At 42.2% G+C, this 22998-nt stretch overlaps 1 protein-coding gene across 3 annotated transcripts in view; it reads left to right on the top strand.

The window, feature by feature from the left end:
• Nucleotides 1-21622, top strand: part of LOC138451524 (uncharacterized) — an 852161-nt gene extending 830539 nt beyond the window's left edge. For all 3 annotated transcript variants that reach the window (XM_069604916.1, XM_069604915.1, XM_069604917.1), the window contains one exon: nt 21196-21622. In XM_069604916.1, coding sequence (XP_069461017.1) covers nt 21196-21301 — 106 coding nt within the window. In that variant the 3' untranslated portion in view covers nt 21302-21622. The remainder of the gene's footprint in view (nt 1-21195) is intronic.
• Nucleotides 21623-22998: the final 1376 nt, after the last annotated feature.

Raw genomic sequence — 22998 nt, 5'->3', positions numbered from 1 at the left:
ATGTAAATTGTATCCTGTCATTGATCATGTTCAGATATGTGGGGAAGGTAGCAAGAGCTTCAGCAGTGTCATTCCATATGACAAATATATCATTGATATACCTCCCACAATGTTGCATATATTTGTGCCAAACCGGGTGATGTAGGATGTGTTCTTCCTCGAATTTTAGCATAAAAGGCATTTTCATAGAGAGGGGCCATGACAGCTCCCATGTCAGTCACGACTTCATCAGCTTGCTGATATCTCACATTCCAAAACCCCTCGTCCTCGTCACCTGAATCTTCGGCGTTGATTCCTGTTTTCGGCCTTTCTTTTTCTGACCCTTAGATTTCTTTTTTGTGTAGAGATATGGCCTTCCTCAGAGGGAAGCCATTCTGACCCCTTACTAGAAAAGGAATGCAGACGACCCCCTTCTGAGAGCGCCTAGTGAGAGGAAAAAAAGCTAGCAGCTTAAAAAAAACCTCTCTCTCAGTGGGGTTCTGGAGACTCCTTGTAGCGAAAAGTCCAAGGTAAGTGACAGTCTCGGTATTCAGATGTGAAGGAATTATTGATATTCTTTGTCCCACTAAGATCTATAGTGATGAAGACAGGATCGGGCAACAGCTCACAGCTAATTCAATGGACTGGACAACACCAGCCCACGTCTTGACAGCAGGTAAGGACTCCAAAAAATAGTTCCGTCCAAGTGCGAAACCGGAACCACAATAGAGGAAATGAAATGGAAAGTAAACAGAAGAAAGATAGAAAGCGCGGCTGCGTTGAAGCAGAACGTAGCGGCAACGGAAGCAAAGAAGAGGAAGGAAGAGTACCAAGAAGTACAAGACCCGCTAAGTAAGAAATCACAGGAGTAAAAAGAAAAAGGGAGAAGAATAAGTAAGAAGGATAGACCAGCGAGGTAAGGGAATCAGAAAGGTGGACTCAGCTGAAGCAGAGCAGCGGGCAGAACGAGGCAGAAAGGCAGAAAATAAAAGCTACGAGAGGATTTCCAAAAGAGAAAGTTAGACCAAGAATGTCAAAATAGAAGGAAGCGGGACGGAACCCGCCACGGACTATGCGGACCAGACAGGCAGCAAAAGAGGAATGTTGGAAAGGACAAAAGTACGAGCAACTGCACTAGCGTCTAAACCCAGTGAGAAACTAAGGGGTTGCAACGCAAAGAGCCGACAGGTTGGTGGGGTTAAATGCGGAACCAAACACCGGAAGAAAGAAAAGGCTAGAACGCGGAATAAGGAAATGGGAAAAGGCAGACTGGAACATTCTAATGGCGGCGGAGTCTCCAGTAGCCCCAAAGGCGCCAGGTGGGCATGCGTGAGTAGCGCATGACATCCCATTGCTGTTCCACCGGTTTGTAGATAGAATTTCCTTCAAATTCAAAATAAGGGTTTTCTGAGATGAATTCCAACATGCTCATTATCCATTCCTTTGAGGATCCAAACTCATCCTCTTTGAGTAGTATCCATTCTACAGCTTGTTGACCCAGGTCATGTGGTATTGAAGTGTATAGACTACATACGTCTATGGTTACCAAGATGTCGCTATGCTTTGTCTAGATGCCATGAAGTCTGTTCAAGAAATTGGTGGTGTCTCTGATGTACGTCAGAAATGTTTTAATGATCGGTTGCAAGATCTTATCGATGTATATGCCCATAGGTTGTAGAATCCCATTGGTTGCTGCAACGATCAGCCGTCCAGGCGATTTATGCAAAGGCTTGTGAATTCTATGTAATAGATGAAAGTATGGTACTTTAGGGTAATTAGCTGTCATGAACATCCTTGTTTTGTCAGTGATCCATTCATTGTCTTCTGCCATTGCTAGCAGAGTTTCAATGGTCTTTTTTATTTCTTTTGTCGGGTTCTTAGGCAAAATATTATATATTCTTGTGTCACTTATTTGCCTATTACATTCTTCCTGGTAATCTGTGGTGTTCATTATCACCAAGGCTCCACCTTTATCAGCTGGGCGGATTACAATACTTTTGTCCTCATACAGGTTCCTGATGATGGTCATTTTGCTTTTGTTCAAATTTCTGTATCTTCGACTCTTGTAAAATATCTGTTTCAGATCTTTCAATACAGTCTCCTGGAAAACGTCTATTGTTCCATGTGGAGTGGAGGTGCAAAGTTACTTTTAGGTTGTAATTCTAAAAATCCTGTCTCTGGTTGCGCTTTGTCAGCAGCAATATTTGAAAAATAGGATTTAAGTTTCAATTTGCGTATGAACTTGAAAATCTCAACTTTGGTGTTGAATAGTTTTGACCCATATGTGGGTCCGAAGTTCAAACCTTTTTGCGGGATGCGTTTTTCCGTTGCATTCAAATTTCTAGCTGAGAGGTTAATAATTAATTTCTTCTGCTCGGATAACGGCTCTGAAAGCTTGATGTTTCTGGTCTTTCTTCTCCCCTTCCTGGTTCTTTTCTTCTGTTGCCACCTGGCCCTAAAAAAGGTTGCTTCCTTGGTGGAGTTATCAACATTACATCGGCATGTCTGCCTTTATTATTATCCTTGGCATTGCCACTTTCTTGATTCAGCTTTTGAGAGGGTCTGTCTGCTGATGGTTTCCCTGTATGTGTGTCCGAGGCGGGCCTGGAACGGTCAGTAGAGTTTCTGCATTACGGTCAGCTAGGGTTGTTGCATTTGTTCATCCAAGTATAGACTTCATCGTTATGGTAATCATATGTGTCACATTTAAACTTGTGCACTTTCTTTGTTTCAAGTTCTTCTTTGAATCTATCTAACTTGGTATTGATATCTTCAAGAGTCTTGATTATTACCTCTTTACTTAGTGTTTGTGTTAATTTCGGTCTTGATGTCCTCAATTTCCATTGTAATCAATTTCAGTTTGTTAGATAATTCTTGAAGACTCTTCGTTCTCTTTACATAAGGTGGGGCGTATGGAATACGTAATCCCCTAGGAAATTCTTTGTGCCCAATGATATTTGGTTAGCGTGACTGCTTGCATTTTTGTGTTGATCTCTTACAGAATCATGTACTCAAGTTGTTTAATCTTCTTTGTTGGATCGGAGGGATGTATATTTAAACCTGTACCTGTTATACGATTCAAAATGGCTTCTGCAGAGAAAAATCCAAGTGTTTCTGCATGATTGTTTTTAATATTGGAGATATCTTCGAATTACATATTCGGTTGTGTGCCTCCACCCCAAGAGCGTGTAACAATTGGTTGAAGAAAATAGAGGTGAATGGGTGGGCACCACTTAAATTAATGAGCAGGTGTTCGTAATATCTGTGTAAATTTGTTCTGAGATTAAAGGCGCCATCCATAATCTGTGACATACACTTCATCATGGTAAAGAACTAAAGGGGAGAAGGTGCTCAGTGAAACATTCACTGAGCCTGGAGACACCTGTTGTGTAGTGAAAACTACTACAAATGATAATTTAAATGTTCAAAAGTATGGTCTTTGTTTGTAAAAAATAAATTGCAGTAATCCTTCAGTTTTCTGTAGTCAGATACATTTCTATTTTATTTGCTCAATTGATTATTTATAGAAGCCCTGGCCGGTGCATTTTGGACTCAAGGTCCTTCTTGAGGGTGGGCTCTGGAAAAAAATAATAAATACAGTCTTTTAGAGACACTCAGGGGTGCATTACGAGGTTGGAGGTAGCCTTGCCAGTGTAATCGGCAAGGCTAACCCCAAACTCGCATCTGGCTCTGGCACCTGCGAAAGGGGAATTACCGGGTCATCCCGACCTCGGCATACCCGGTAATTCCCATTGCACGGGTGCCGGAGCCAGTATATTCCCATTCCCATTTGAGCCTCATAGGTGCTCAATGGAGTCGGGACCTCGGATGCACCGGCACTGTTCATAACGGTGCCGGTGCATCCGAGAAGTTGACGGGCACCCGCGAGCACACCTCGTACTATGGCGGTCTGGGAACTACGGTACCTGTAGCATTACCGGTACCGTAGTTCCCGGACTGCCAGGGTCGTAATGAGGCCCATTGTCTTATCACAGAGTATTTACAGTGAATAAATCATAAATAAAGACACCTTGTTGTCTTGATAGAACATAACTCTTCAATACAGAATATCAAGTGATTACAATTATCTTCACTCTTTAATGTGTTGTTGCAGTAGACTGCCTAGTATTCATTGGTACTCATTGCCTAGTGGAATTGAACATACCATCATTCTATCTATTAGCTATAACACTCTGGATGTTTGAGACATTCAACTTTACCCAATGTATAATGGAGGTTACATTTGTGAAGATACAATCATCATGTACTTATTGGTTCCTGGATCAAGCTATTGATCCATGCAGCCATGTGGCCGAGTCTCTGGTACTTATTTTGGGTTCAATGTACAGAAAGAGTACCTAAGATGCCTTGGCAAAATAGTGTAGCAGGTCATAGAGATCGAAAATAACTGTTGCGGAGCAAGAGGATTGTGTGCTGGATTACCTTAATACACAGTAGTGGCTGCTTGATAAATTCAAAGGTATACGTAAGATGATGTACACAATGTAGAAGTAGCGTAGAAACCTAACGGGAGAATGGACAAACCAATTAAACTCATGCCGCGGATTGCTGGGTGTTCTATAAAGCTGTGATGTAGTGAGTGTCTATAGACCTACTGGATGTGTTATGGTACTGCCACAATACTGGTATTCCTCGCTGGGGGTAACAGCGCTTCTACATGTGATGGAACACAGGCGTTTCCATAGGAGCAGCGACGCCAGGCCCACCAGCATGATTAATAATGTCCACGTCATCCCGTGGATGTGCCATGGCGTCGTGCATACACAGAGCGATAGCTCATTGCTGACAATGCATCTGCCACTCATTTTAGTATTCATGGATATTGTAGTTTCTAAACTATTGAGACTGTAGTGTGAGTTCTGGCTGAAGTGGTTAACTTTCAAATGGAGCATACAATGCCGAAATCTGCCATCAGGATATTTAATAGTTATTTACGTAAGTATGTCAACTTCTAGTGCATTATTACTGTGTAATCTTGTTAGTCCCGGCTCCAAAAAGCCTGGAGTTCAGATTTCAAAGTGTCTTTGTTCAGAACTATTTGCACTTTTTATGGGGAACCTGACCTCAAAGGTCGTGTCTGTTGGCTTTGTTATCAATAATCCCCCACAAATTCAATCTCTAGCTTTGTATTTCTTTCTATTTTCTTGCACTTACTGGCCAGTGGCCTTGGTGAACCCAGCCTCCAAAGGTCACGGTCACAATTCCAGATACCCAACAGCTCAGTGGAGGAAAACAACAGCAGACAGTTACCTTCATGAGCCTAAAGGAATAACATTTTCTATTGGTACTGTGTGTTTCACATGTTGCATTTCAGATGACATTTAGCCTGATGTTCATAAATCCAGTCTTTACTTTATATAATATTAACAGAAATGAGTTCACTCTATCCCACAGACATAGTTACATAGTTACATCAGGGATCAGTCTTCAAATCTACATTAAACAAAATAGGTTTTTCTTTGTCCATGCTGTCCTTTTATATGATGAAACCAGGTCTCTTCCCTGCTGATGAATGTAATCTGTCCTTCACTTTACTTCTGGATTGCAAATGCATTGGTTCTCCTTTTTAGCTTCTAATTTCACCACTACTTATTTTCATCCCATGTAGATTGCTGCAGTTTTTAAATCTGTCCATGTGTAATGTGTTTCTTTAATATTACAGTTGAAATGACATGAGTATCCCTTCTGTATTGTCCACGCATAGGCCATAGTTAACATACAAAACTAGTGCTCACTTCTACCACAAGCAGGCCTCTCCTTTTAAATTATGTCATTTCAATGTTGAAAAGTAAGTGTTTTTATTTGTGACAAATACAACGTGCTTGGCTTCACTTTAGATTTCTGGATCATAGTATTATGTTGTGTTGAAGTCAATGTAACATGCTGCTATCTGTCACTTTAAGTAAAATTGCTACTTTTCATATTGTATGAAAACAGCATTTTCAGCCGCACATGTCTTTTGCGATGCATTGGGCACATCTAGCAATTTTAAGTCTTCAGGCACACTTTCCTTCACCCGAGCGCCTGTTCATTTTGGTAAAGTTGAAAGAGGCCCATTTCTGTTCATATCCTAGGACTTAAGTCAGAAACAGAAGTGTTTTGGGGCTGGCCTGCTTTTTCCAATGGGTAGCATCAGTCAGCTTCACTCCTAAATACTGGCCTGGCCTGGTCTTTTTATTTCTGACATTCAGGAGCTATATTTTACCCCACATAGGCAAGAATCTCCCTCGCCCAAAGCCAGTGTGGCCTCCCACCATCTCATTCATAAACTGGTTAGTACATGGATACCCCATAGCCGTTGCCCAGAGTTCAGGGGAAATTAAAAGCAAATGTCCTTGCAAGCTGCTTATAAGTAAAAGGAAATACACCAGTCAAACCTTCTTGCTCACCAAGCAATATAGTACATAATCTATTTCACTTTTGACATAGGAGAGAAACTTAAATCATAAGGTTCAGAGCAATGAACATGTTAACAGATATTTCAGCCTGTGGTCTGCACATTATAAATGATAAATTATTCATATTTGTATTGTCTTGTAGTTCACTGTAGTTCAGTACACTATATATGTGAGGATTTGTCTTGTGCACATTTATCAGTATCACTTCCACATAATCCCATGTGTGGCAGCCAGTCATTCATCCAGGATTGCATAGAGTGGTCATTTATTGAAACCAGGTTTTTAGTTTTGTATTTTTCAGACCCCACATGCTCCCCTTGGATCTTTAGTTGTGCACCAACATGAAATTCATGGCAGGCATATACAGAAGTAAAAAAAATACTGTTGATAAAACCATGCAAATGGTCAATAAGGGGGACACGTTTTGCAAGAAAAGTTGTATTCCATGCAAATACATCCGAGAGGGTCAGTCAGCTCTGTAGAACTAAAAATGAATAACTCACTTGCGATATGCCTTTTCCAAGTTACAGGTTTTATAGCTGCAAACATTAATTCCATATTTCCTATTGAATAACCCCTATACTAAAATCAGAACATCACCTATATTTTACAATCCCATTAGTCAATTAAACATTGATGCTTATCTAAATACAACCCTCTACAAATTACCTAATTTCACAGTCAGCAGAAAATGTGTGGTGTGATTGATTAAGACAACTTCAGCCAACTTGTGATGTACATACCTCCGACAAGACGCAATTAGGGAATGACTATGAATGGAGAAGTCAACCCCTCATGGCAATACAATGGCATTCTCATGAGACCAGGCACTTTGACAACCCTGAATGGCTCTTTTGGATTTACACCTGTACCCTTTGACAACACCTCTTGCAAATCCCATCTTGAAACATGTTGCCTTCGTAGTATGCTTCCTCCCCTATCTCTCTTGAGAATCAGGTGGCTTAATAAAGTATGCAGCCGAGGCACTGCTCTTGGGGATTCATTTCTCAATTGTATTTGCTCTATTTAGCTTGGCTTGTGCAGTTCCAATGAATCTGCAGCTTCTCAATGGCAGTTGTATAACCACTCCCGAGTTCACCATCTTTACAATGTCTGGCACTGGGCTTTGTTCTCATAAGATCTGTCCATCACAGATATTCCACTAATCTAATCATGAAGAACACAACTAATTTGCTGCATTCCGTTTTCAGCTCCTGTGGACTGCTCCACCTTAGACCATTCAAAACTATCTGTGCGGTGCTTCCCCCTGCCTTCAGGGAAGTTGCCTGCCTGCACACTCACTGGTGGAAGGAGGAATAACTTCTAAATAAACGAACAAAAGAGAAGCTCCAAGCTGCAGCCCAATACTTTAACTAACAGAAGAGTAAACTTCTAACGAGGCTTAATCCAAGTGGCAGAACTCTTGCTCTCGTGGCTGACAGTCCTTATGTTACTAAATCTAACATTTACCCTACAGCATGTTTATACTATGAGGCACTTTAGCCCCACTTTGCCCAGCTTCCAAAACCTTTCATAACTATCAAATAAATGACATATTCTTAGTTCTTATAAATACAACCAAAGCACAATATAATTCCCTAATACTAGCTACAAATCTCTTAAACATTCAGTGTTTAACCTCTAAATATAATATTTCCACTACTGCTTTCACTGTTTGCTGCTCTCTAAAGAATATTAATGCTAACTACAAATAACAAATGTGCAGAACCGCCAAACCAAATGGCAAAATACTGACACTAAATGACCAACTCTCTTTGCTAGTAGAATTTACGCAGTCATAATCACTTTCCATGGTTGGGACATTGCACCTGCATCCTAACATTTCCCCCTTTAGTTAATTAATTAACTAATCTGATTGCTTCCCTTTCCCTGACAAAATCATCCTTGGGAACCCATACCCCACAAACATAGCCCATCCTCTGTCCACTTTGAGCATATTCTTCTCAGGTACACAACCCCATCTCCAGAGCAATCAATCCAATGCTCATTGTAATTCTCCAAAAGGGTGGAGGATATGAACGTGTACCTGGAGGACCTATTGGGTTTGATATCCTAACCATTTTATGCTCAATCTTGCCATCATGGTCGCTACTTTCGGCAGCGTCTTCACACAGCATTTTAGGACCATCTGTCAGGAGCAAAATATGACAAGCAACAAGAAAATATTGAGAACTAGCACTTTTATGGATAGGCCCTAATAGAAGGAACCCATGAAAAAAACAAATTGAGCCAATACTGTCCCACCACCCCATCTTCTTTCTCCATTGCAGTAAAGAGGTTGTGTATGGTCCCAATGGCATGTGCAAGGGGCCCATTGTCTAAATCATTTAGCAGATTGTATGTGCATCAAGAGCTCCCTATAATTGCCCAGAAACTGCCCTCCTTGGTGGTGATCAGGTCCATGATATAACGATTTTGAATTGTCATTAAACAAATGGCCCTTAATTCTTCTTTGACCACATTCAGGCCATACTCCATGTCATCCGCAATATGGATGAGCTGCCATCTCATGATTTTCAGCCATTTTAAATTGGCTGCGGTCTGGATTCCTAGAACGAGCAGATGTTTCAGTCTTGCTAAACAGCCTGTACTGGTCAGGGATGGCCTTAAGTTTATAGGTGGAATCCTGTGAGAAATAGTTGGAATGTTTATAGCGACAGAGTTCAATTGATCAGCGGACACGCTGGTAGGAAAAGGGCACAGGTGTAACTGGGGGTGGCACATTTATTATGGTAAGATGGGCAACTGGCACAATAAGAACAGGGGGGTCCAAAGTTGACAGGGAGCACATCCCTCTTCAATACGACATAGGTTGAAGATTTGCAAAGCTCCCACAGTTCCAAAAAATATATCAGGTGCAGCAGTTCCTCCATTAAGGGCAGGAATATAAAGTGTCCTGTTTCATTTCTGACTGGTGCCAACAGGCACTCTGGCATTGCCTCTGAAACACAAAGAGAATTGTGTAAGTATCTCTACTTTATGGGGTTGTTCACATTGCTTGAGCCATGTTCGTTTTTGAACATATCGACTCTACATGTCATAACACATCTCATTGATATGTACCAATATTTCCTCAGAGAACCGCATTAGTCATCTGCTTTGTAGCTCATCACCCCCTTGTCCCATCTATTGTCATGAAAAATGGCACCTTCCACCCGTAGTTGAGGTTGTATGCCGGACCTCATCCACTTCTGCCTAGTATTCTCAGAACATTCACTGGTGTCTAGCATGGTTGCTTGAACTATATGTCCTTGAAACAGTCCTCATACCCTATAAAGGGCCAGGTGCTCTACACATTGTGCTATTAGAGGTGTATTCCCTTGGGAATAAACAGTCTAAGAGTGCCAGTTGCATGTGGTATCAATCAGAAAACAGATGTAACAGGAATCTTTTGACTTCTCTCTTCGTACATCCTGCATGTGATTATGCCATAGGTTATCTGCATCGGAGTGGTGCAGATATGCAACACTGTCTAGAAGAACCTCTTCAGGGTAATGTACATCTGTAAACGTTGTAACAGCCTCGTTATCTATAGTATACCTTCTGCTTCTGGGCATTGACACACTACCATTTGTTAACACAGGTATTACTTTAGTCCATTATGCTCTCCTTTTCCAACTCCCACCCACATAAACTGCAACATAAGCAATGATAGAAAAAGAGATAAAAACAAACAACCTATACACTGATTTCTGATCCTAGTCGCTGCTCTTGTGTGCTGTGAAGAAGGGTTAGCCTCTACCCATCCAAAATGATGCACTCATTTTAAAAATGTCAATAACATTGATATGGATATTGATATTTTATTTCTATCGCACTCATAAGTGTTTCAGAGCGAGACAAGGCAAGGGAGGGTAAAAGGGGAGAACAAAACAAACGATAGGCCGAGTGACATTGAGAACGTGCACGCGCATGGGAGAGAGGGAGGGGAAAGGTGCATGGAAGGGGGAGAAGTGGAAAGTGCGGAGCAAAGGAGAAAAAGATAAATAATAATAAATCAATAGTAAAGGCAACAAACAGTGGTAGTACAGCCAGCAAGTGGCAAGTGCTGGGTTTAAGGCAGCAGACAGGGTAGGTCTGAGAAGTGCAGGAAGAAAAAGAGGGGACTGTATGGGTACAGATACAGACCCCAGTGCAAGGGGTGGCCCAAAGGCAGTGCAGGAGGGTGGCAGGGTGAGCAGATACCTGGGTCCGGAGGACAGAGTGTGGCCATGTGCACAGTGCCAAGAGAGAACAGATCAGCAGGGGAGAGGGGAGCGAAGGCAGGAGCAAAGAGGAAGGTCTTGAGGTGCTTCTGGAACCAGAGATGGTTCTCCTCAAGTGTTAGAGTTGCAGGGAGGCTGTTCCAGAGGGAGGCCCCAGCCGAAGACAGAGATCTATCCCCAGTTTGTTTCTTTGAAAAACGACTGATCCTGAGGGAGTAAGAGGTAGAGGAGCGAAGAGCTTGAGAGGGGAGGTATTTGCGGAGCGATAGCTAAAGGTATTTTGGACCCAGGCCCCAGAAAGCCAATATATTTGAAGAACCAATCTTTGATGTGTTCCTCTCTTCTTTGTCCTGCTCCTGGGGAGCGGGGCCTGTGCTGGTGTCCTTTCGAACGTCCATGAGGTGGATCCAGGGCGTGTGTTCTATAACCCTGACAGCAGTGGGTGTAGCGTAGATGACCTTGTAGGGTCCATGGAATCTTCTTTCATTCTACTTTCTGACAAATGCTCACACAAACACACAGTCACCTGGGAAGAGCTATGGTTGTTGCAGAGATGCTGGGGCTTCGATCTTCGATGCAGCTGGCTTTTCTGGACATTATGCAATCTGTTGAGATATACATTTAATACATATGGTTAGGTCCCTAGGATTTCCCTGAAACTCATCCGCTAATATGTCAGCTGTTTTGTGAGCACTGGAGGCTATGTGTGTGTAGGTGTGAGTGGTGTGTGTAGCCTCCTGCCATTCACAATCTCGTAAGGGGTTAAATTATGGTGTTTTCTTGGCTGATTCCTGAGGCAAAACAAAGCAATTGGAAGGCAATACAGCCAATTCTTACTCAAAGAATGACACATTTTAACAGACATTTAAATAAACAGTTCAGGTGCTAAAAAATCATGTTGGCTTGCTAGCGGTAAACTGAGCACAGTTTTTGCTTTATGCCTAATAGGGAGTTCATTTGTTTGAAGAGTTCATTAAAGAAGTGATTCCAATTTCAGGACATCAGATATTCCCCAGCCAGGAAATACCTTGCACACGAAAATGTAGCTGCTGATTTGGCATTGAAATGGGCACAGGGTCCTGATTCGAGCCAACAAGAGAATGGGCACACAACAACAATGAAATAATGGTAATTACTAGGGGTGTACTGAATAGTAATTTTACTATTCAGCCGAATGCCAAATAGTTGACCTAAGTATTCGGCCGAGGTTGAATAGTGACCGAATAGTAGATTACTACTGGAAAAATGTCAAGATATGCATAATAAGCTAAAACTGTTGGCTTTGCCAATGCTTGTTGTAACAGGACTTCAGTGGAGGACATGCATAGTGCTGCTTATAAATAGATCATAGCTGTGACTAAGCTTGTGCAGCCATGAGTCTGTTCTGATGCTGTGTCTTATGTATTTTAAAGATTGTGAAATGTTCTATTAAAATAATATTGTTTTTTCTGACGAAAAACATGTAATTACTTTTTTTCTGGGTTCATTAAAAGTCTGGTACTGCTACAATCTTACTGTGTGAAATTTCACAGTGTTATTCCAAGTGTGCAGTTTAAATAGGGAAACAGATTCATTTGTTGGCTATCTGTAAGCCCCCCTTAGTTGGACATCAAATGGTACTTTTCTCACACCTTAGTTTGAGGGCGTTGGGGGTGCTCCGTGTGAAACACAACACATATCGCCTGCACTCTTAATTAGGAGTGCAATAAAAGTTAACCAAGTGATGGAGACAGCGCCAGACCATGGTGGTGCTGCGAGGAACGGTAAGTATGGAGCGGCGCTGCTGCTGGCGAAGCAACGCATACCCGGTAATTCCCATTGCACGGGTGCCGGAGCCAGTATATGCCCATTCCCATTTGAGCCTCATAGGTGCTCAATGGAGTCGGGACCTCGGATGCACCGGCACTGTTCATAACGGTGCCGGTGCATCCGAGAAGTTGACGGGCACCCGCAAGCACACCTCGTACTATGGCGGTCTGGGAACTACGGTACCTGTAGCATTACCGGTACCGTAGTTCCCGGACTGCCAGGGTCGTAATGAGGCCCATTGTCTTATCACAGAGTATTTACAGTGAATAAATCATAAATAAAAACACCTTGTTGTCTTGATAGAACATAACTCTTCAATACAGAATATCAAGTGATTACAATTATCTTCACTCTTTAATGTGTTGTTGCAGTAGACTGCCTAGTATTCATTGGTACTCATTGCCTAGTGGAATTGAACATACCATCATTCTATCTATTAGCTATAACACTCTGGATGTTTGAGACATTCAACTTTACCCAATGTATAATGGAGGTTACATTTGTGAAGATACAATCATCATGTACTTATTGGTTCCTGGATCAAGCTATTGATCCATACAGCCATGTGGCCGAGTCTCTGGTACTTATTTTGGGTTCAATGTACAGAAAGAGTACCTAAGATGCCTTGGCAAAATAGTGTAGCAGGTCATAGAGATCGAAAATAACTGTTGCGGAGCAAGAGGATTGTGTGCTGGATTACCTTAATACACAGTAGTGGCTGCTTGATAAATTCAAAGGTATACGTAAGATGATGTACACAATGTAGAAGTAGCGTAGAAACCTAACGGGAGAATGGACAAACCAATTAAACTCATGCCGCGGATTGCTGGGTGTTCTATAAAGCTGTGATGTAGTGAGTGTCTATAGACCTACTGGATGTGTTATGGTACTGCCACAATACTGGTATTCCTCGCTGGGGGTAACAGCGCTTCTACATGTGATGGAACACAGGCGTTTCCATAGGAGCAGCGACGCCAGGCCCACCAGCATGATTAATAATGTCCACGTCATCCCGTGGATGTGCCATGGCGTCGTGCATACACAGAGCGATAGCTCATTGCTGACAATGCATCTGCCACTCATTTTAGTATTCATGGATATTGTAGTTTCTAAACTATTGAGACTGTAGTGTGAGTTCTGGCTGAAGTGGTTAACTTTCAAATGGAGCATACAATGCCGAAATCTGCCATCAGGATATTTAATAGTTATTTACGTAAGTATGTCAACTTCTAGTGCATTATTACTGTGTAATCTTGTTAGTCCCGGCTCCAAAAAGCCTGGAGTTCAGATTTCAAAGTGTCTTTGTTCAGAACTATTTGCACTTTTTATGGGGAACCTGACCTCAAAGGTCGTGTCTGTTGGCTTTGTTATCAATAATCCCCCACAAATTCAATCTCTAGCTTTGTATTTCTTTCTATTTTCTTGCACTTACTGGCCAGTGGCCTTGGTGAACCCAGCCTCCAAAGGTCACGGTCACAATTCCAGATACCCAACAGCTCAGTGGAGGAAAACAACAGCAGACAGTTACCTTCATGAGCCTAAAGGAATAACATTTTCTATTGGTACTGTGTGTTTCACATGTTGCATTTCAGATGACATTTAGCCTGATGTTCATAAATCCAGTCTTTACTTTATATAATATTAACAGAAATGAGTTCACTCTATCCCACAGACATAGTTACATAGTTACATCAGGGATCAGTCTTCAAATCTACATTAAACAAAATAGGTTTTTCTTTGTCCATGCTGTCCTTTTATATGATGAAACCAGGTCTCTTCCCTGCTGATGAATGTAATCTGTCCTTCACTTTACTTCTGGATTGCAAATGCATTGGTTCTCCTTTTTAGCTTCTAATTTCACCACTACTTATTTTCATCCCATGTAGATTGCTGCAGTTTTTAAATCTGTCCATGTGTAATGTGTTTCTTTAATATTACAGTTGAAATGACATGAGTATCCCTTCTGTATTGTCCACGCATAGGCCATAGTTAACATACAAAACTAGTGCTCACTTCTACCACAAGCAGGCCTCTCCTTTTAAATTATGTCATTTCAATGTTGAAAAGTAAGTGTTTTTATTTGTGACAAATACAACGTGCTTGGCTTCACTTTAGATTTCTGGATCATAGTATTATGTTGTGTTGAAGTCAATGTAACATGCTGCTATCTGTCACTTTAAGTAAAATTGCTACTTTTCATATTGTATGAAAACAGCATTTTCAGCCGCACATGTCTTTTGCGATGCATTGGGCACATCTAGCAATTTTAAGTCTTCAGGCACACTTTCCTTCACCCGAGCGCCTGTTCATTTTGGTAAAGTTGAAAGAGGCCCATTTCTGTTCATATCCTAGGACTTAAGTCAGAAACAGAAGTGTTTTGGGGCTGGCCTGCTTTTTCCAATGGGTAGCATCAGTCAGCTTCACTCCTAAATACTGGCCTGGCCTGGTCTTTTTATTTCTGACATTCAGGAGCTATATTTTACCCCACATAGGCAAGAATCTCCCTCGCCCAAAGCCAGTGTGGCCTCCTACCATCTCATTCATAAACTGGTTAGTACATGGATACCCCATAGCCGTTGCCCAGAGTTCAGGGGAAATTAAAAGCAAATGTCCTTGCAAGCTGCTTATAAGTAAAAGGAAATACACCAGTCAAACCTTCTTGCTCACCAAGCAATATAGTACATAATCTATTTCACTTTTGACATAGGAGAGAAACTTGAATCATAAGGTTCAGAGCAATGAACATGTTAACAGATATTTCAGCCTGTGGTCTGCACATTATAAATGATAAATTATTCATATTTGTATTGTCTTGTAGTTCACTGTAGTTCAGTACACTATATATGTGAGGATTTGTCTTGTGCACATTTATCAGTATCACTTCCACATAATCCCATGTGTGGCAGCCAGTCATTCATCCAGGATTGCATAGAGTGGTCATTTATTGAAACCAGGTTTTTAGTTTTGTATTTTTCAGACCCCACATGCTCCCCTTGGATCTTTAGTTGTGCACCAACATGAAATTCATGGCAGGCATATACAGAAGTAAAAAAAATACTGTTGATAAAACCATGCAAATGGTCAATAAGGGGGACACGTTTTGCAAGAAAAGTTGTATTCCATGCAAATACATCCGAGAGGGTCAGTCAGCTCTGTAGAACTAAAAATGAATAACTCACTTGCGATATGCCTTTTCCAAGTTACAGGTTTTATAGCTGCAAACATTAATTCCATATTTCCTATTGAATAACCCCTATACTAAAATCAGAACATCACCTATATTTTACAATCCCATTAGTCAATTAAACATTGATGCTTATCTAAATACAACCCTCTACAAATTACCTAATTTCACAGTCAGCAGAAAATGTGTGGTGTGATTGATTAAGACAACTTCAGCCAACTTGTGATGTACATACCTCCGACAAGACGCAATTAGGGAATGACTATGAATGGAGAAGTCAACCCCTCATGGCAATACAATGGCATTCTCATGAGACCAGGCACTTTGACAACCCTGAATGGCTCTTTTGGATTTACACCTGTACCCTTTGACAACACCTCTTGCAAATCCCATCTTGAAACATGTTGCCTTCGTAGTATGCTTCCTCCCCTATCTCTCTTGAGAATCAGGTGGCTTAATAAAGTATGCAGCCGAGGCACTGCTCTTGGGGATTCATTTCTCAATTGTATTTGCTCTATTTAGCTTGGCTTGTGCAGTTCCAATGAATCTGCAGCTTCTCAATGGCAGTTGTATAACCACTCCCGAGTTCACCATCTTTACAATGTCTGGCACTGGGCTTTGTTCTCATAAGATCTGTCCATCACAGATATTCCACTAATCTAATCATGAAGAACACAACTAATTTGCTGCATTCCGTTTTCAGCTCCTGTGGACTGCTCCACCTTAGACCATTCAAAACTATCTGTGCGGTGCTTCCCCCTGCCTTCAGGGAAGTTGCCTGCCTGCACACTCACTGGTGGAAGGAGGAATAACTTCTAAATAAACGAACAAAAGAGAAGCTCCAAGCTGCAGCCCAATACTTTAACTAACAGAAGAGTAAACTTCTAACGAGGCTTAATCCAAGTGGCAGAACTCTTGCTCTCGTGGCTGACAGTCCTTATGTTACTAAATCTAACATTTACCCTACAGCATGTTTATACTATGAGGCACTTTAGCCCCACTTTGCCCAGCTTCCAAAACCTTTCATAACTATCAAATAAATGACATATTCTTAGTTCTTATAAATACAACCAAAGCACAATATAATTCCCTAATACTAGCTACAAATCTCTTAAACATTCAGTGTTTAACCTCTAAATATAATATTTCCACTACTGCTTTCACTGTTTGCTGCTCTCTAAAGAATATTAATGCTAACTACAAATAACAAATGTGCAGTACCGCCAAACCAAATGGCAAAATACTGACACTAAATGACCAACTCTCTTTGCTAGTAGAATTTACGCAGTCATAATCACTTTCCATGGTTGGGACATTGCACCTGCATCCTAACATTTCCCCCTTTAGTTAATTAATTAACTAATCTGATTGCTTCCCTTTCCCTGACAAAATCATCCTTGGGAACCCATACCCCACAAACATAGCCCATCCTCTGTCCACTTTGAGCATATTCTTCTCAGGTACACAACCCCATCTCCAGAGCAATCAATCCAATGCTCATTGTAATTCTCCAAAAGGGTGGAGGATATGAACGTGTACCTGGAGGACCTATTGGGTTTGATATCCTAACCATTTTATGCTCAATCTTGCCATCATGGTCGCTACTTTCGGCAGCGTCTTCACACAGCATTTTAGGACCATCTGTCAGGAGCAAAATATGACAAGCAACAAGAAAATATTGAGAACTAGCACTTTTATGGATAGGCCCTAATAGAAGGAACCCATGAAAAAAACAAATTGAGCCAATACTGCCCCACCACCCCATCTTCTTTCTCCATTGCAGTAAAGAGGTTGTGTATGGTCCCAATGGCATGTGCAAGGGGCCCATTGTCTAAATCATTTAGCAGATTGTATGTGCATCAAGAGCTCCCTATAATTGCCCAGAAACTGCCCTCCTTGGTGGTGATCAGGTCCATGATATAACGATTTTGAATTGTCATTAAACAAATGGCCCTTAATTCTTCTTTGACCACATTCAGGCCATACTCCATGTCATCCGCAGTATGGATGAGCTGCCATCTCATGATTTTCAGCCATTTTAAATTGGCTGCGGTCTGGATTCCTAGAACGAGCAGATGTTTCAGTCTTGCTAAACAGCCTGTACTGGTTAGGGATGGCCTTAAGTTTATAGGTGGAATCCTGTGAGAAATAGTTGGAATGTTTATAGCGACAGAGTTCAATTGATCAGCGGACACGCTGGTAGGAAGAGGGCACAGGTGTAACTGGGGGTGGCACATTTATTATGGTAAGATGGGCAACTGGCACAATAAGAACAGGGGGGTCCAAAGTTGACAGGGAGCACATCCCTCTTCAATACGACATAGGTTGAAGATTTGCAAAGCTCCCACAGTTCCAAAAAATATATCAGGTGCAGCAGTTCCTCCATTAAGGGCAGGAATATAAAGTGTCCTGTTTCATTTCTGACTGGTGCCAACAGGCACTCTGGCATTGCCTCTGAAACACAAAGAGAATTGTGTAAGTATCTCTACTTTATGGGGTTGTTCACATTGCTTGAGCCATGTTCGTTTTTGAACATATCGACTCTACATGTCATAACACATCTCATTGATATGTACCAATATTTCCTCAGAGAACCGCATTAGTCATCTGCTTTGTAGCTCATCACCCCCTTGTCCCATCTATTGTCATGAAAAATGGCACCTTCCACCCGTAGTTGAGGTTGTATGCCGGACCTCATCCACTTCTGCCTAGTATTCTCAGAACATTCACTGGTGTCTAGCATGGTTGCTTGAACTATATGTCCTTGAAACAGTCCTCATACCCTATAAAGGGCCAGGTGCTCTACACATTGTGCTATTAGAGGTGGTATTCCCTTGGGAATAAACAGTCTAAGAGTGCCAGTTGCATGTGGTATCAATCAGAAAACAGATGTAACAGGAATCTTTTGACTTCTCTCTTCGTACATCCTGCATGTGATTATGCCATAGGTTATCTGCATCGGAGTGGTGCAGATATGCAACACTGTCTAGAAGAACCTCTTCAGGGTAATGTACATCTGTAAACGTTGTAACAGCCTCGTTATCTATAGTATACCTTCTGCTTCTGGGCATTGACACACTACCATTTGTTAACACAGGTATTACTTTAGTCCATTATGCTCTCCTTTTCCAACTCCCACCCACATAAACTGCAACATAAGCAATGATAGAAAAAGAGATAAAAACAAACAACCTATACACTGATTTCTGATCCTAGTCGCTGCTCTTGGGTGCTGTGAAGAAGGGTTAGCCTCTACCCATCCAAAATGATGCACTCATTTTAAAAATGTCAATAACATTGATATGGATATTGATATTTTATTTCTATCGCACTCATAAGTGTTTCAGAGCGAGACAAGGCAAGGGAGGGTAAAAGGGGAGAACAAAACAAACGATAGGCCGAGTGACATTGAGAACGTGCACGCGCATGGGAGAGAGGGAGGGGAAAGGTGCATGGAAGGGGGAGAAGTGGAAAGTGCGGAGCAAAGGAGAAAAAGATAAATAATAATAAATCAATAGTAAAGGCAACAAACAGTGGTAGTACAGCCAGCAAGTGGCAAGTGCTGGGTTTAAGGCAGCAGACAGGGTAGGTCTGAGAAGTGCAGGAAGAAAAAGAGGGGACTGTATGGGTACAGATACAGACCCCAGTGCAAGGGGTGGCCCAAAGGCAGTGCAGGAGGGTGGCAGGGTGAGCAGATACCTGGGTCCGGAGGACAGAGTGTGGCCATGTGCACAGTGCCAAGAGAGAACAGATCAGCAGGGGAGAGGGGAGCGAAGGCAGGAGCAAAGAGGAAGGTCTTGAGGTGCTTCTGGAACCAGAGATGGTTCTCCTCAAGTGTTAGAGTTGCAGGGAGGCTGTTCCAGAGGGAGGCCCCAGCCGAAGACAGAGATCTATCCCCAGTTTGTTTCTTTGAAAAACGACTGATCCTGAGGGAGTAAGAGGTAGAGGAGCGAAGAGCTTGAGAGGGGAGGTATTTGCGGAGCGATAGCTAAAGGTATTTTGGACCCAGGCCCCAGAAAGCCAATATATTTGAAGAACCAATCTTTGATGTGTTCCTCTCTTCTTTGTCCTGCTCCTGGGGAGCGGGGCCTGTGCTGGTGTCCTTTCGAACGTCCATGAGGTGGATCCAGGGCGTGTGTTCTATAACCCTGACAGCAGTGGGTGTAGCGTAGATGACCTTGTAGGGTCCATGGAATCTTCTTTCATTCTACTTTCTGACAAATGCTCACACAAACACACAGTCACCTGGGAAGAGCTATGGTTGTTGCAGAGATGCTGGGGCTTCGATCTTCGATGCAGCTGGCTTTTCTGGACATTATGCAATCTGTTGAGATATACATTTAATACATATGGTTAGGTCCCTAGGATTTCCCTGAAATCATCCGCTAATATGTCAGCTGTTTTGTGAGCACTGGAGGCTATGTGTGTGTAGGTGTGAGTGGTGTGTGTAGCCTCCTGCCATTCACAATCTCGTAAGGGGTTAAATTATGGTGTTTTCTTGGCTGATTCCTGAGGCAAAACAAAGCAATTGGAAGGCAATACAGCCAATTCTTACTCAAAGAATGACACATTTTAACAGACATTTAAATAAACAGTTCAGGTGCTAAAAAATCATGTTGGCTTGCTAGTGGTAAACTGAGCACAGTTTTTGCTTTATGCCTAATAGGGAGTTCATTTGTTTGAAGAGTTCATTAAAGAAGTGATTCCAATTTCAGGACATCAGATATTCCCCAGCCAGGAAATACCTTGCACACGAAAATGTAGCTGCTGATTTGGCATTGAAATGGGCACAGGGTCCTGATTCGAGCCAACAAGAGAATGGGCACACAACAACAATGAAATAATGGTAATTACTAGGGGTGTACTGAATAGTAATTTTACTATTCAGCCGAATGCCAAATAGTTGACCTAAGTATTCGGCCGAGGTTGAATAGTGACCGAATAGTAGATTACTACTGGAAAAATGTCAAGATATGCATAATAAGCTAAAACTGTTGGCTTTGCCAATGCTTGTTGTAACAGGACTTCAGTGGAGGACATGCATAGTGCTGCTTATAAATAGATCATACTGTGACTAAGCTTGTGCAGCCATGAGTCTGTTCTGATGCTGTGTCTTATGTATTTTAAAGATTGTGAAATGTTCTATTAAAATAATATTGTTTTTTCTGACGAAAAACATGTAATTACTTTTTTTCTGGGTTCATTAAAAGTCTGGTACTGCTACAATCTTACTGTGTGAAATTTCACAGTGTTATTCCAAGTGTGCAGTTTAAATAGGGAAACAGATTCATTTGTTGGCTATCAGTAAGCCCCCCTTAGTTGGACATCAAATGGTACTTTTCTCACACCTTAGTTTGAGGGCGTTGGGGGTGCTCCGTGTGAAACACAACACATATCGCCTGCACTCTTAATTAGGAGTGCAATAAAAGTTGCATATTATGACATCAAAGACCCATGTTTGAAAGGGAATGTAGAAGCTAGGGCAAGCACTGACATAAGTCACGGGTGTGGGGAAAGGGGTGACCTTCTATCCAGGTGAGCTGGCATTAATTGGTATTGTTCCTTTCTGTTTGCACAGGGACCTTTGTCTGGATGAAAGTTTGCAGATGATGGCAGACCCAGATGCGCAACCAGACATGCAAGCTCAAGAAAATATTCCAATTCAAGCGGTACCTGATGCGTAGGCTGTGGATTGAAATTGCCAGTGCCCTCTGCCTCACTGAATGCCAGAAAAAGGCATTTTCTCTTTTTTTCCTCATGTAACCTCAACTCTAGTGTTGCCACTGCAAGCCTCCTTGAAGGAAAAAGACTGCTGTCATCAAGCGATCCTTCATCTCTGCTGAAGTAATGCTTACTAAACGACTTGAGAGGAGTTCAAAGTTCAGTACCCTTGTGAAATTTAAAAAACAATCTTAAATGTATCCGGATCAATGGGAATTAGTTTAGGTTGTACTCGCCGGAGGCAAAGCCTGGCGTGAATAAATCCTCTTCTGAATGTACACAAACAGATGTTATCGTCTGCCATGCCCAACACACATTACCACGGAAAATAGACGCTTACTCAATTTTCACTTTATTTTATGTTCCTGCACATGAAGGCCTTTAAGGATGGCATGAAAAAAGCAGATGCTGATTATAGACAGACTGTTACCCCAGAAAGTGAGTTCTGCTCCTCCCTAAACTACCAACATCTCTCAATTTCCCATGTAGTGCTTTGAAGTAACTTCTGGCCCCTAACCAACTTGACACAGCAATTGCGTTTCTGCTCCTCACACCCCCTTATCTTTGTCCAACGATGCACTGAAATGGTCTCTGGGTGGTGCTTAGATCTTTATGTGACGCCCCCATAATATAAAGGGTATCATACATGCGTGGGAATTTTCAGATAGAAACCAACTCATGAATGCCCAGCAGCAAAAAGAGAAAATACTGAAACAGTACAACTGCTCTCCGTGCAAAACGGAATTAGTCCAAAATGTATGGTAACATGTTGATATAATGAAGCAGTTTCATCCCATGCCAAACTTTCCTAGTATTAGGGCACTGCTAATGGACCCGGTATTCACATGGAGCGCAACAGCTATAGAAGGATTTCAAGCCTAATGCGCCTTGCTGTCCAAGCACTGGATCTCTGGGGATGAGCCCTGCATTCTTACTTCATTTCTTTTGATATCCAATTATAAGTGACACGCTCTTGGGTATGAGCGTTAAGTACTTAATAAGGATCAATTAGCATTTCAATTACTGCTGCAGGTGGGCAACAAAAGGCCATGCAAATCTTTAAAAGCTGCTAAGGGCAATTAACTGGTTCCTGGATACTGAATCTTGAACAAACACAACTTTAAACTGGACCCCAGTAATGTCTGCCCTGTGGCCAATGGCAACTAATGTGGAAGGTTTTTGGACCTGTGGGGTGCCAAAGCCTCTCAGGTGCGCCTTGGATGCAATGTTTGTACTGGGGTGAGTGTATGGGGGTTAAAGTATAACCAGTCCCATGGGTTAAATGAATAATGGGGGCAGGGTGCAGGCTCCCCAATTTACCATGCATTCAGAAACCCAAAGAGAAATGGAAAGAACCCTGTGCACACCTTCAGGAAAGTCTGCAGAATGTGTGTGAGAGCGGAGTAACTGGGAGGGTGTCCTCTCTCTGACCCCCTACTCTCCTTAGCTTCACTCCAGTTGGGAAAGCTAGCAGGTTACACTGGGAGCGGGTTACACTCACCTGTCCAGCCGGGCCACAGCTTCTCACCGGCGATGGAATTCCCAGAAGGTTAATAATCCATAATCTCAGGCCGTGGGGCAATCAACCATTGTCCATGAACCCGCAGTGCCCTGTCCCCAGGCAACGTTGGACTCAGCAGCAGCACCTCCTGAGCACAGT

This window comes from Ambystoma mexicanum, chromosome 1p (assembly GCF_040938575.1).
Source record: "Ambystoma mexicanum isolate Mex_15411 chromosome 1p, UKY_AmexF1_1, whole genome shotgun sequence".
In the NCBI taxonomy this organism is placed as follows: domain Eukaryota; kingdom Metazoa; phylum Chordata; class Amphibia; order Caudata; family Ambystomatidae; genus Ambystoma; species Ambystoma mexicanum.
Note: the sequence above shows the minus strand (reverse complement) of the source record. Positions and strands in the feature narration are given on the sequence as shown.